At 33.4% G+C, this 13,015-nt stretch overlaps 2 protein-coding genes across 2 annotated transcripts; both read right to left on the bottom strand.

The window, feature by feature from the left end:
* Nucleotides 1–9,774: 9,774 nt before the first annotated feature.
* On the bottom strand, nucleotides 9,775–10,485 carry LOC143594279 (uncharacterized). The gene has a single exon (XM_077073623.1). The coding sequence runs from the start codon at nucleotides 10,477–10,479 to the stop codon at nucleotides 9,775–9,777; it is 705 nt and encodes a 234-aa protein (XP_076929738.1). The 5' UTR covers nucleotides 10,480–10,485.
* A 1,471-nt stretch (nucleotides 10,486–11,956) lies between these two features.
* Nucleotides 11,957–12,430, bottom strand: LOC143594277 (uncharacterized). Its single transcript, XM_077073621.1, has one exon. The coding sequence runs from the start codon at nucleotides 12,428–12,430 to the stop codon at nucleotides 11,957–11,959; it is 474 nt and encodes a 157-aa protein (XP_076929736.1).
* Between the last annotated feature and the right edge of the window lie 585 nt (nucleotides 12,431–13,015).

Genomic DNA, 13,015 nt, shown 5'->3' with positions numbered 1-13,015 from the left:
GTTTCGAGCTGTAGTAAAAAACGGGAAGAAAACTTAGTTTGGTTAGATAATTGGATAGGGGATTGCCCGTTGCGTGAGCGATTTCCGAGCCTTTTTTCAATCGAAAAGGCGAAGTGGTGTACGATGATGGATCATTTATTTATAATGGATGGTGTGATATGTGGTAGGTGGGAATGGCAAGAGCTCCCATGGGACAGAACCTTCTGAATGAACTTAGAGGCTTGCTATAAATGTATGCCAACAAGTACTATTGGAGTCCGGAGACGACTCAGTTCTTTGGTGTGGAGATTCATCGGGTGTATTTACAGTCCGGAACACTATAAATTTGTTGCTGGAGTATTCTTTGAACAGTCCGGATCAAGTGTTTGAATGGAATAACCGGATTTCCAAAAAAGGTCGGATTCGTCGCGTGGAGGGCTATGCTTAATCGATTACCGACACCAGATGCGCTGGTTAAAAGAACATCCTGGTAAGTTCGCAGGAATGTCCGATGTGTAATAGGGAGGATGAATCTATGGAACACATTTTTATATCATGTGAAGTGGCACAAGAGACGTGGTGTTTGATATCACAATACGGTACAAGGTACCTTTGATTTATGATTTTAGTGTCTGGGTTTTAGTTGAGCTACACAGATACTCAGCGCTTCCTAAAGATAAAGCGAAAGCGTTTCACGCGGTTTGTTTGATAACGTTATGGTGTCTTTGGAAGAAAAGGAATGCAATAGTCCATCAGGGAAAACCAATCCACCTACAAAGCTCGATCGAAGAAATAAAAGTTCTTGGCTTCCTTTGTATTAAGAGTAGATCGAGGCGAAGTGGGTTATCATGGGAGGATTGGGGTGAGTTCCTGTTGTACTTTGACTTTCAGGTGTGATACATGTATTTGGTGGCGGCATGAACAATAGGCTTATTGCTGCTTTTTCTTGTTTTTTGTGTAATCAATGGCTCTAACGCCTTGCTAGTAATCTAATAAAAATTTGGTTGATTGATAAAAAGAAAGTTGATCCTTCCCGCTTTCACGTGCAGATAAAGTTTTTTAAGATTTTCTATTATAATTACACAAACTAGCATTTGTTTGGTGAAAACCAAGGTTAAAGATTTCCTATTAATAATTCAAAATAACCTTTGTTTTATGAAAACCAAGTTTAAGGATTTCCTATTAATTATTCAAAATAGCATTTGTTTTATGAAAACCAAGGTTAGAATTCTTTAAAGCTAAAGCTCTCATGGTGGATAACTTGATGTATGACATTAATACTATTTTTTTTTGGGTCAAAAATCGAAGTAAGCGATAAAGACCTTGATCGGGAGAAGTAGAGCATGTTTAATTTTGTCAGTTTTTTTCCACTGTAAAAAAATCTATAGTAAACTGAGGTTTTCGTCCTTGTGATTTGTTCAAATCTGCGGTTTTAGTCCAATAGTTTCAAATTTGCGATTTTCGTCCCTGTGGTTTCATTTCATCTGCAATTAAACTCGAATTCACTGATCCTGTTAAGTCTAGTTGTTAAACCCATCAGCGTGTCCTTCACGTTAGGGGCAGTTTTGTCCTTTTTCTTCCCAAATAAAACCCAGTCCTAATTCCCAAGCCCCTTCACGTGAGGCGTCGGGGTGTATTTTAGGGGAAAAAAAGGACAAAAATGCCCCTCACGTGAAGGACACGTTGATGGGTGTAACGACCAGACTTAACGGGATTAGTAAATTCGGGTTTAATTGCAAGTGAAATGAAACCACATGGACAAAAATCGCAAATTTGAAACTATTAGACTAAAAGCGCAAATTTAAACAAATCACATGAACGAAAACAATAGTTCACTTAAAAAACTATTATAGAGGTAGTACTTTTGTTGTTCATGTTTGCCGTTCTCTTGTAAGTTTAGGTACTTGTGGCTTGTAAGTTATTTTTTTCATTTTATAACATTTGGTCTTTTAAAATTTTTTTATTCAAAGTGACTTGATGTGGTTCGCATGGGAGATGATTGACTCGAAGAGTTGAATAAGTTTCGGTACTTGTGGCTTGTAAGTTTATTTTTTTAATTTTATAATATTTGGTCTTTCAAACAAATTTTATTCAAAGTGACTTGATGTAGTTCGCATGGGAGATGATTGAGTCGAAGAGTTTGGCATCGAATTTAAAAGCCATCAGCCAAGAAGCAAAAGGTTTAAGCCCTAAAAATGTTAAAGCTAATTTTAAATATGAAAATTTCTCAAAAATGCCCAATTATAATATGAGATTCTATTTTTATTCACTTAAATAAAAGTTTTCAGAAATGTTCCCTACAAGCACGTCCTAGACGACGTGTTAGGCCTTAACATGTATTTCACTACCTGTTAACCTCTAACGCGCGTCTTTCACGGCATGTTAGCCTCTAACGCGTCTTTCACGACATGTTAGCCCTATTAATTGTTTTTTTTTAATATTACGTTATTATATTTAATTTAATACATATTTGTCATTTCTTTTATAACTTGTAATATATAAATTTATATATAATTTTAAATATGTCGTTGAGACGTGTTTATTTTTTTTACATGTTGTCATAAATTTTACTTAAAACGGAGTGTCTAATTGATATTAAAATGTTTAATAAATTTGACCAGTCTCGTTTTAAGTAAAATTTATGCCAACACGTAGATAAAAATAAGTAAGTCTCAACGGTATATTTGAAACTTTATAAAACTTTATGCATTACAAGTTATAAAAGAAGTGACAAATATGTATTAAATTAATTATAATAATGTAATATTAAAAAAAAACAATTACTAGGGTGACATGTCGTGAAAGACGCGTTAGAGTCTAACATGCCGTAAAAGACACACATTGGAGGTTAGTAGGTCGTGAATAACGCGTTAAGGCCTAACATATCGTCAAAGACGTGTTTGCATGAGACATTTCTATAAACTTTAATTTAAGGGGATAAAAATAGAATCTTCTATTATAATTGAGTCATTTTGGAAATTTTTCCTTTTAAATATGCTTTGTAAATATTGAATTAATTAATGCATTTATATATATCCACTTCCTAAATTCATTAATTATATATATCCACTTCCGAAGAAGAAAAGACAGTTTTAGGGAAAGTCTGGAGGTAGTTAGTATATCAGATAAGATAAGAGAGAGAAGATTGAGATGATTTGGACGCATTAAAAGAAAACAAATTGCATACCCTATTAAATTAGTAAAAAAAAAATATTATAGAGGGGGATGGGTAAAGACAGACCCAAATTGACTTGAAGCAAAAGAATTAGACGTGATTTGATAGACCTTCACATCTCCGAGGACATGGTTGATTATGACTTCTTGAAGACGTATAATTAAGGTTTAGAGTTTAGCTGGAAGATTTAATTTTGGTTGGAAATGTGTCTTAGCATCGTAACTTTACCTATTTAGCTAGTATTTAGTATTCTCGACATGCATGTGCTGATCACACAGCTGGTTTCGTGTCAGGTGTCGGTTACGCGTCTGACGGCAGCTTCACGTCAGGTTCCAGTTTCGATTCAAAAGACAATTTCGAGTTTTGCACTTGTTGCGTTTGGAATGCGCCCGACACCATATATGCGTTCAATGTCAGTTACGTTAACAACACGTTCAATGCCGGATAAGTGTTCGTTGCCAGTTACGCTACGCTGGTATTTGCAAAATTGCGTCAATTTAAGAAATTCAAAGAATTTACGAACATAAATTGAGGAGATGCAAGGGCGGTGTAAAAAGTTATCTTGCTGAATCTCAATTTTAGGACACACCTGATATTGGCTATAATATTAAATATTAGATTAGATTAGATTAGATGTGAGAACCGGAAAAAAAAAATTACACGTAATGAAGTACGGTGAAAGTAAAGCGATATGACAACTTTTTTCTTTTCCTTCTTTTTTTTTCCAGATATTCCTTAAACATGTTTTTTGAGCGATGGATTTTTGTCATGTAAAGGATTTGAACCCAAGACCTCCTAACCTCTTAGCATTTTAAAAGCTTAAAGCAAGGGTTCATTCGCATTTTTTTCCCCGACAAAGGTCTCATCAAACTCCATTAGTTAGTGTACAGTACCTGACGTAAAATGTGCAATGCTTGAAGCATGAAACCCTTTTGGTTATCAAAATTAATGCAATGAAACCCACGATATTTAATGCATTGAAATCGACTATACGATTAATACAATAGTCAAATATTGCAAGTGACATAATTCACCGGGTCCTTTGGTGTTGGTGTTGGGCCGACAATTCATGGCTAAATAGATTCAACATGCTTAATCCTTTAATGTGTGACACCCACATTTTTAGCACGGGCCATTGGTTTAAAAGCATTGTCCCGGAAATAGGTCCGAAGTTTTTTTATCTTTCTAAAAACAATTTATTAACTAGTTTAGAAGTCATTTTCAACTTAAATCATACACCGCACACATTTTAATTTATAATTTAAACTTATCCAATACACATTATCATCATCGTTTGGTTCTTCTTCTGAAGTTATTTTATCCCATTAAAAACTTTCACTCGTACAATTCATCACGAAGACTCGATCATCAGAGTTGATCATCTTGGCTTTCCCGCCCCAATCATGGTTCGGTCCAATCTTATCCTTCCCCCCATGTGGTGACATACTTGATAAATATTTACTTAAACATCGTTAGAAGGTTTTATAAAGTTTAACACCAAATTAGTATCTCGACATAAATATATATTATGGATACAAGTTCCCAATTTGAAACACAACCATATAAGTACAGTTCCAATCCGTAACTTTACGATTTTTGTGTTGTAACCTTTTAGCATTCATAAGTATTTTTTATTGGTCTTTCATCTTAATTCACGAACATTACATACATTTCTTACGTCTTAAAGCCAACGTATGTATTAAATGAACCAATCTTCACGAACGAAAGACAATTTACGTGAGGATTTAACAAGAATAAACCAATCATCACGAGACTAGTTGTAACAAAAATGTTAGAATATACTGAAGCAAAATTCCCATAGTTTTTGTAGCATACATATATCTCTTAAAGCATAGGTGGGCTTACTTCTTTTTTCTTTTATTTTTTTTTTGCTAAAATCAAAAAGATTACAATAAAGTGGCAAGTAAGCGGGCGGTAAGCTGCGCCGCAACCTCTTTTTAAATAGTAAATCAATATATTTCTTTTTGAAAGAAAAATATTACTCCTACCCATACGTCGATAAATCTAATATATATATTTCTTTGCGCATGTTTGAACCTTAGACCTTCCTTCTTAAAAGCATGTGTCTCTATCAAATGGGCTAGTCTCACATCGGCTTTTATAACTTAAACGAGTAGTCAGTTAATAGCCGTGAATTTAAAAAAAAAAAACTATGGAAATCAGCTCCTCACTTTGGTATTATAAGTGTTAGGTAAATTAAGTGGAAAAAAAAAATCGACTATGATAAACCTAGTAACTGCATGTTATGATCAATTATGATTCACCTCTTCAAATGTAGAGATATAAGGGTATAACCGAATTACAAAATAAGAAAACAATGATAAAAAGTCAACACTCAAACTAGATATAAAACAATGGTTAACAAACTAACAAAAAGATGAATAATAAATCAAGTAATAGTAGCAATCAATAAATTTTATGCACAAACAAATTCTAGAAATTATATTATATATATATATATATTAAAAGGCAACTAGCGGTTACTCACATAATACCACTGATCATAATATGTACAACCTTTTGAGCTTGGCATACAAGCTGTTGATGCTTCTGATTTGTTACACGTCATAGCATGTCTTTGTCTGTTTCCAACTGCCATCTCTACTCTACCCACCAAACCTCATTTTTTCCTCTTCTGCTTCTTTCACCTAAATCGATGTGAAGAATAACAACAAAAGTAGGTTTAGTCTTCTGATTTATGTGTGTATTCATCTGTAATCCTAGAAATTGCACCAATAGTAGATTGACACATCATATACGGTTAAACATGTAGGTTATCAATCCATTGTTCTCCCAATGATTTGTTCTGTTTTAGTTTCCTCCGTTTAGTGGATTTCAAAGGGTTTTTGGTTTATTAGATAAAGAGAAACCCAATGGCTTAGGTGTATGACAATTCGGTTGGCTCTAAGCATGATGAGGAGGGCAATTATGTGAATTTTTGTCCCCGACTTGAATTCACCAACAGTAAAGGATTTCTCTACCGATTTCCTTGGTATATACTTGACTCTTGGTTATAGTTTTCATTATAAAATAGCTTAGAATTGCTAATGGTGTTGGTGTGTTGTATTGTGTGGTTTTAGTAGTTGATGTGCTCACATTGTTGACATTTAATAGACATCTTGATACCTTTCAACATCAGTTAACAATGATTTTGGATATAAATTTTAGATTTTATCCCTTTCATGAGTGATAGAGTATGTGCAATTTATTCATTTCAGAATTGCAATTGTTAGTTGACTTAGCATATTTTTCAGGTTATGAAATTGCAGGATACTAAAGAGATTGGAAATAAGGCTCTACTGTAATCGTATGATTTTTGCTATAATATAGCGGTGCTTATTGCTGTTGCAGGCAACTTTCAGCTAATCTTCTCGGTAAGGTTTTACTTTAGCTACGTTTGAAAGCATTTGTATCATCATATAGGAACAAAGTAGAAATTGAAAGAATTCTGTATAATCATTCACAAACGATTTTTTAAGAAAAATTTCTATAATTTTATGGATAATTAGAGGTTGAAACATTTTTATTAAAATAAGGATGCTTTGGAGTTTAAGCAATCAACTAAGAGTTTTGAGACCTTTGAAGATGAGTAGCATTAAACTGTGCTTACGTCACTAGAAACAACATAACCAAAAAAAGATCTTATGGCATTGATCTATCTTCATACTTTTGTGCATATAAATTCATAAAACTAACTTGGATTATATTGATTTTGATTTGGTAAATTCTATTGTAGGAGGTTGAATAAAGGACGCATTCGAAGAACCCATTGTTGGCATCGATATTTCGGACACAAAAAATATGCTTGCCATTATTTAGATTGATATGACTATAACCGTATTTGAAGAAGTTGAGCATCTACATAAGCTAGAACCATGAAACCCGGGTGATTATGGGATGGAGTTGCAAAGCTACGAAAGATGATCATTTTTTTACAATGTTAAAAGGCATAATCATTGATTTGAAAAATTAACTCGGATTTTGATTGATCCATGATAGTTTAGAATACTATTTTGAAGTCAAATTGATCCAAAAGATGGATATGAAGGTGTCGAAATCATTAAGATGGAAGCTTAATTCAGACACACCCTACTCTTATGTTGAATTGATCAATTGAGGGTTGATTCACCATTTTAATTCTTTAGTAACATCAAGACTTGATTAAGTTCTTATGGCACTCTCAGTTAAATATAGTTATTGGATTTATTATTATTATTATTTTTTTACTTTATGGCCGACCCGCTAACTTCTGTTTTGTTCATGTTTGGTTATTGAATATGTAACTTTGCGGATGAAGAAGTTTGAGAGATAGTTTTGCTTGCAACCTTAAGATTGATTGATAAAGATGGAAGTGGGTTCATAACTATGTATGAGTTTCAGCAAGTTCCCAAGTAGTAATTTCAAAAGTGGATGGCATTATACATTACTAAAATAGTGAGTTAAGAAGCAAAGTTGCAGTGATTTTGTAGCAGAAAGATGACAAACTAAACTATTTAATTAAACAGATTCTAGATTATTTTCTATGATTTTCCTTTATATGATGGTCTTGATCATTGGTGAAAGTTATTGACGTAAATCTTCTAACAAGTTTGTTGATAGTTTTTATACATAGATTACATTTATTTATTTATTTTTGGTCTTATAAGGTCATTTATATTGAAACAACCCGCCACAACACCCGTGCACCGGATATAGTAAGATACTCTGAATTTAGGAGAGGAGTATAGTAAGATATGGTGAATATTATAGAGTAAGAGATGAGGTTGTGAGATATAAGTGCATTGTAAGATACTGTGAATTTAAGAGAAAAATATATGATGTTGTCACGCATATGCGTATTGATGCGCCGCAACGCGCGCGGGTAAATTTTCTAGGTACTATTTAATTTGCAATAATCAATAATAACAAAATTATTTAATCAGTTTGTAATAGTTAGTGAACCATGTAAATTGTTATAAAATGCATTTATTACAATTTAATTTTTCTATTTGATAGAATTAAATGATTTGACAATTGTTATGAATATAAATTTATTGATATAAGTTTAAGAGAACATATTATTTTTATATATGTTTTCACGTCTTGTAGGTTTTGAAGATATTGTCTTATCAAATATGGAATTTAAAGTATTGTAGCCAACCAACAACATTTTAAGAAGGATATGGGTGGCTTAATAAATGAAGACCGGGATTTTGTGATCTTCGGTTCGATTCTAAGGGCATTCAGGTTTTACTACCAAGTGCCTTTGGCGGGTGGTTGTCCCTGAAACTTTTGATAATTTGGAGGTGCTTAAGAGCTCCGTATGGTTAGGTTGGACCATTTTCCGGTAGCCTTTTGCTCTTAGGTCACCTTATACATAGTACCCGGGCAATTCTCTGTTAAACAAAATATTGTGGCAGACAATTTATTTAAAGTGCATCAACACAAAGAAAATGAAAGAATTAATATGGGCAGTGAACGCACATTTTGGTGAGCTTTTTGTTGGGCTGTAATTTTGATTGGGTTTGAATTATATGGGCCGACCTACGAGTACAGGCTTTCAGAAGGGCGGCTTTGGGCTGAAAAACTTGATGTGTATTGTTACTATTGTATGTATGTAAATGTAACTAATCATATATTTATATCCAACATCATGTTAACAAGTAGTAATCCTAGCTACTTACTTGATTGATTAATATGCTTAGACATTATAACTACGTTAGTCATATGTATGATATGAAATAATTAGTTTGTTTTACTTTTATTCACTTTTGTCTAGTCGAATAAGGACCTACTAGTTATTAATCATATGTTAACTAGTAGTAATCCTACGGTTAGTGTGTTTGTACAAAACCAAGATAAGCTGGTTGATTAAACATTATATCTGATTGTATGACACAATGTAAAAAATACAATAAAAAACACAATTGTATGACACAATGTAAAAAACACAATGAAAAAAAACACAATAATAAATACATTTGTATAACACAATTTTGTAAAACACAATACGTAAAAACCCACTACTTTTTTTTTAATTTTTATATAACAATATGGTACTCATATAAAAGACAAAAAGACACTCGTTATTATGGTGAATTTGTTTTTCAATAAAAACGTCGTAAAAAAAAGTCATTGACGTTTTAAAATGATGGGGGAATTTAGCATGTGCCTAGCATGTGGAAAAAGAAAGTCAACAAATGTCTTATTCCTTTTATGCCCTCCCCCTTATTTTCACACATTATTTCCACATAAACTAATCTCAACCCTCCATCTTAAAATTCAATGGACAAGATTACTTCATATCATTTCTACAAAAACTATACTTCCTATTATAACCTAACCCATATAAATAATTACAAGTGTGTATCTATTAGTAAAGTTAAACAATGTAGATTACTCCTCAAGCAATTAACAATCATTGATTAATCATTAACATGATTTACAACTAATGAGACTGATCAAAACACATCTTCTAGCCTTAACATACTTGACATTATACCCAACAAAAAGTCATCAAACTAAAAATATAGGTAACAATAGTGTTTTCACTTTTCAAATGGTTAGAACCCTAATCTTCAAATGATAAACAAGAAATCAATTAAGTACCTTCCTAGCCTTTAAAACCGACCAAAGTCATTCATCATTTGTTGTTGCGGATGAACCGGAGAACCTTCTTGTTGCTGATCTCTTTCCTGCTTTAATCTCTCCATAGTTTGCAAAGATTCAAAGTACTTGAACATACCATTACTTTGAATGTAATCCAACATAGAACCATTGTTAACAATATTATTATTATTTTTCTCATCAGTATTGTTATTATTATTCTCACCATTCCATGATCCTATCAACCGTTGTTGTGCACCTTTATTGTTGTACAAAACCATATCTTGCATAATCGGAACTTGACGAATATTACTATTATGCATATTGGCTAACTGATGTTGAGTTTTATAAAACTTGAGTTCTTCACAAACCCTTTGGAACTCGCCTAACGGCCCCAACACCGGATCAATCACCCGACAATTCGCTTCCCAGACGAGCGAATCCACCGCCTTTTTCGCGTCTTCAGTGGTTAACCCCTTAACCATTTTTGTCACATTACTAACCCCAAAAACCCTATGAACCGCTTGAAACTCTTGGGTTTTTTCAGCAGGAAAAAACGGTGCCAAGATACACTTTTGGGTGCACTTCTTTCTTTGGTGGCGGCACGATGCACATGCCGGAAGTCCACCACCGTTTGCGATGGTTGTGGACGGCGGAGATGCGGTTTCAAGAACCCTAGTTGTGGAGTCAGAGGTTGAACTATTGTGGCTAGTCTCCATCTTATTATTATTATATTATTATTGTCCTGAGTAAATCAAGAAAGCAATGAAAGAATATTAATTGAATGATGATTTAGTGTTTAAAACTAAAATCCAACATGTATGATTATTAATATGAAAAGGGTGTGTTTCTTGAATCTTGAATATAATAAAAATCTTGAAAAAGATAAGAAGATGCATACCAATAAATGCTGTGTTTGCGTGGTGGTGGTCGGTGACGGTGGTTTAGGGTTGCAGTTGAGTCTTGTTAATAGACAGTTTAGGGATTTTATTATCGTGTGCAGGTGGTTTACATGAACACGATAGAAGAAGGGTGTGAGTTGAATTTTATATCCAAAACAAATCACTTCACCCCCTTAGGTTTTAGAAATGGCAATCTTCAGTCGAAATATTTTTTTTTCTCTCTCGTGTTTGTCAGGATAAACGAAGGGGTAATGAGTAATGACCAAAATGTCGATTTGACTCATCCACGTCAAGAGGGTTTTTATTTGACCAACCTAATTTTGTTAAAATGTTCGGTCTAAAACTTGTTGACCTGTTGACTTTATAATCATTATATCGATGAGATTTATGGCAAACCAGAGTCTGCCACTTCTATTAGTAATCTTGTTGGAATACAAATAATCTTTTCAGAAGCCAAATTATAATCTCGTAGGAAGCCAAAGTATAATCTCATCGGATGTCGAAAAAGTTTTGTGAGACGCTAACATAATATCATTGAACCAATGGTTTTAGAAATGACAAAATTTGGTTGACTAAAAATCACGTCGAGTTAATGATTAAAAGTTAGCGACATGATTTGGCGTGGTTGTTTTAGAAAAGGTTGGTTCAATGAGAATTTTATTGATGTTGACCTGGTCAAACGGACATTTCGGTCATTAAAATTAAAACCAAACTTGTAGGGGGGTTTAAAGAAGACAAAATAGAATGAGTAAGGGTTGACGTGGATTATACAGGATGTTCGATACGGTATAGGCAACTAAATCCGGGGGTAGATGTTCTCTAAATTTTGCAATGATATGCGTGATATTAACGACCCTATCCCTAAATGCCACGTGGCAATTTTATAAAATTGGGTGAAGTCGATTTTATTGTGCATTAATTAATATACATATTTACTTTCAAAAAATTTAAAAGGATTTCCGGTTGAGAAACTTTTATAAAAGCTAAGAGCCCATCTTTTATAAAGTTATATTTAGAAGAAACCATGGAAATTATATGCGAGCTATGTGTCTATGTTAGAATTTAGAACTTAAAAGTTTTCATGTGGTACATTTATTAAAAGAGTATAATAAGTGTATCTAATGAGTGTAGAAGAAGACTGATCACGAACGATGATGTGATATAAACGAAATTTCCATGATTAACCTAAGATTTAGTTTAACATGCACAAAAACCATGTTCTACGAACTTATGTCAAACCATTCTTTGTATATAAATATTCAAATTCAGAACATTTACTCGACGGGTCTAGAAGTCAAAATTGATATAAGGACATCATGTGTCCGAGTATAGCATTAGCCCGACAAAGAGGACAATTATCATGCGAAAAAAGCCACATATCAATACATGAAACATGAAAAACATGTGCACATTCCGGCATTATTCTAGCCTCCTCATTTTCCTCAAACTCACCCAAACAAACCACACATGTCACTTCCTTAAATTCTTTCGAGTACTTATGAACGGCCAACAACATCGACGAACCACTTGAGCTCGTGTCACTAGTACCAACAGGGAGCGATAATCTTGAGTTGTTGTCACGGGCAACCCGAATTCTTGGACTACGATTCATATTTGGCGGTCTAGCTGGCTCGGTCATGGTGTGGGGACCACTACGGAGACAATTAACGGTTAAGCAATGGATTAAAGCGACTAAAATCGCGCCAGAGACGACCCCGAGAACCCCGACTAAGAGTGGATCAACACTATGGTGATGTGAGTTGCCCATAGTTAGAGGGTAATTGTTTAGTGATTTGATTATTATTGAAATTGATTGAATATGTTAACATATATGTTTGGTGGACATAAGTTTCGGTTGACGTTGATGGCACGGTGTATTTGCAAGACTTTGATCGCAAATTTGGAGCCAAATTAACAAAGGGTTAAAAAAATGCGTTATTATATGTATAAAATATGTGATGTGCGAAATATTTTATAGGTTAGTTCATTCGCGGCGGTACGGCATCGATCAATGGATATATGTTGTACCAAAAGTAGTAGGAACATGCATTATTTACGGTAAAATAAAATAATGTTTTCTAAGTGTTTTTTAAGTTATAATATCATTAATATACTATATTTCTTTGTATTTTGAAAATGTATTTTTTTATAATTTCTTTTAAAAAGAAAAGTATTTCGTATTGGTTTGTAACAAGTCAGAGTTGGCTTGATTTGTAAACGAGCTAATTTCAAAGGAGTTTTTCGAGTGAGTTCTGAGTCACAAGGTATTTGAATAACTTAGACGTAGTATGGGACAATAATTAGTATCATGTGTTAAGCTAAAATTTGGATACATATTAAAATACTATATAAA

Source organism: Bidens hawaiensis, unplaced genomic scaffold (genome assembly GCF_021521415.1).
Source record: "Bidens hawaiensis isolate Kalapana, Puna unplaced genomic scaffold, B.hawaiensis_p1.1 tig00043450_1, whole genome shotgun sequence".
In the NCBI taxonomy this organism is placed as follows: Eukaryota; Viridiplantae; Streptophyta; class Magnoliopsida; order Asterales; family Asteraceae; genus Bidens; species Bidens hawaiensis.
Note: the sequence above shows the minus strand (reverse complement) of the source record. Positions and strands in the feature narration are given on the sequence as shown.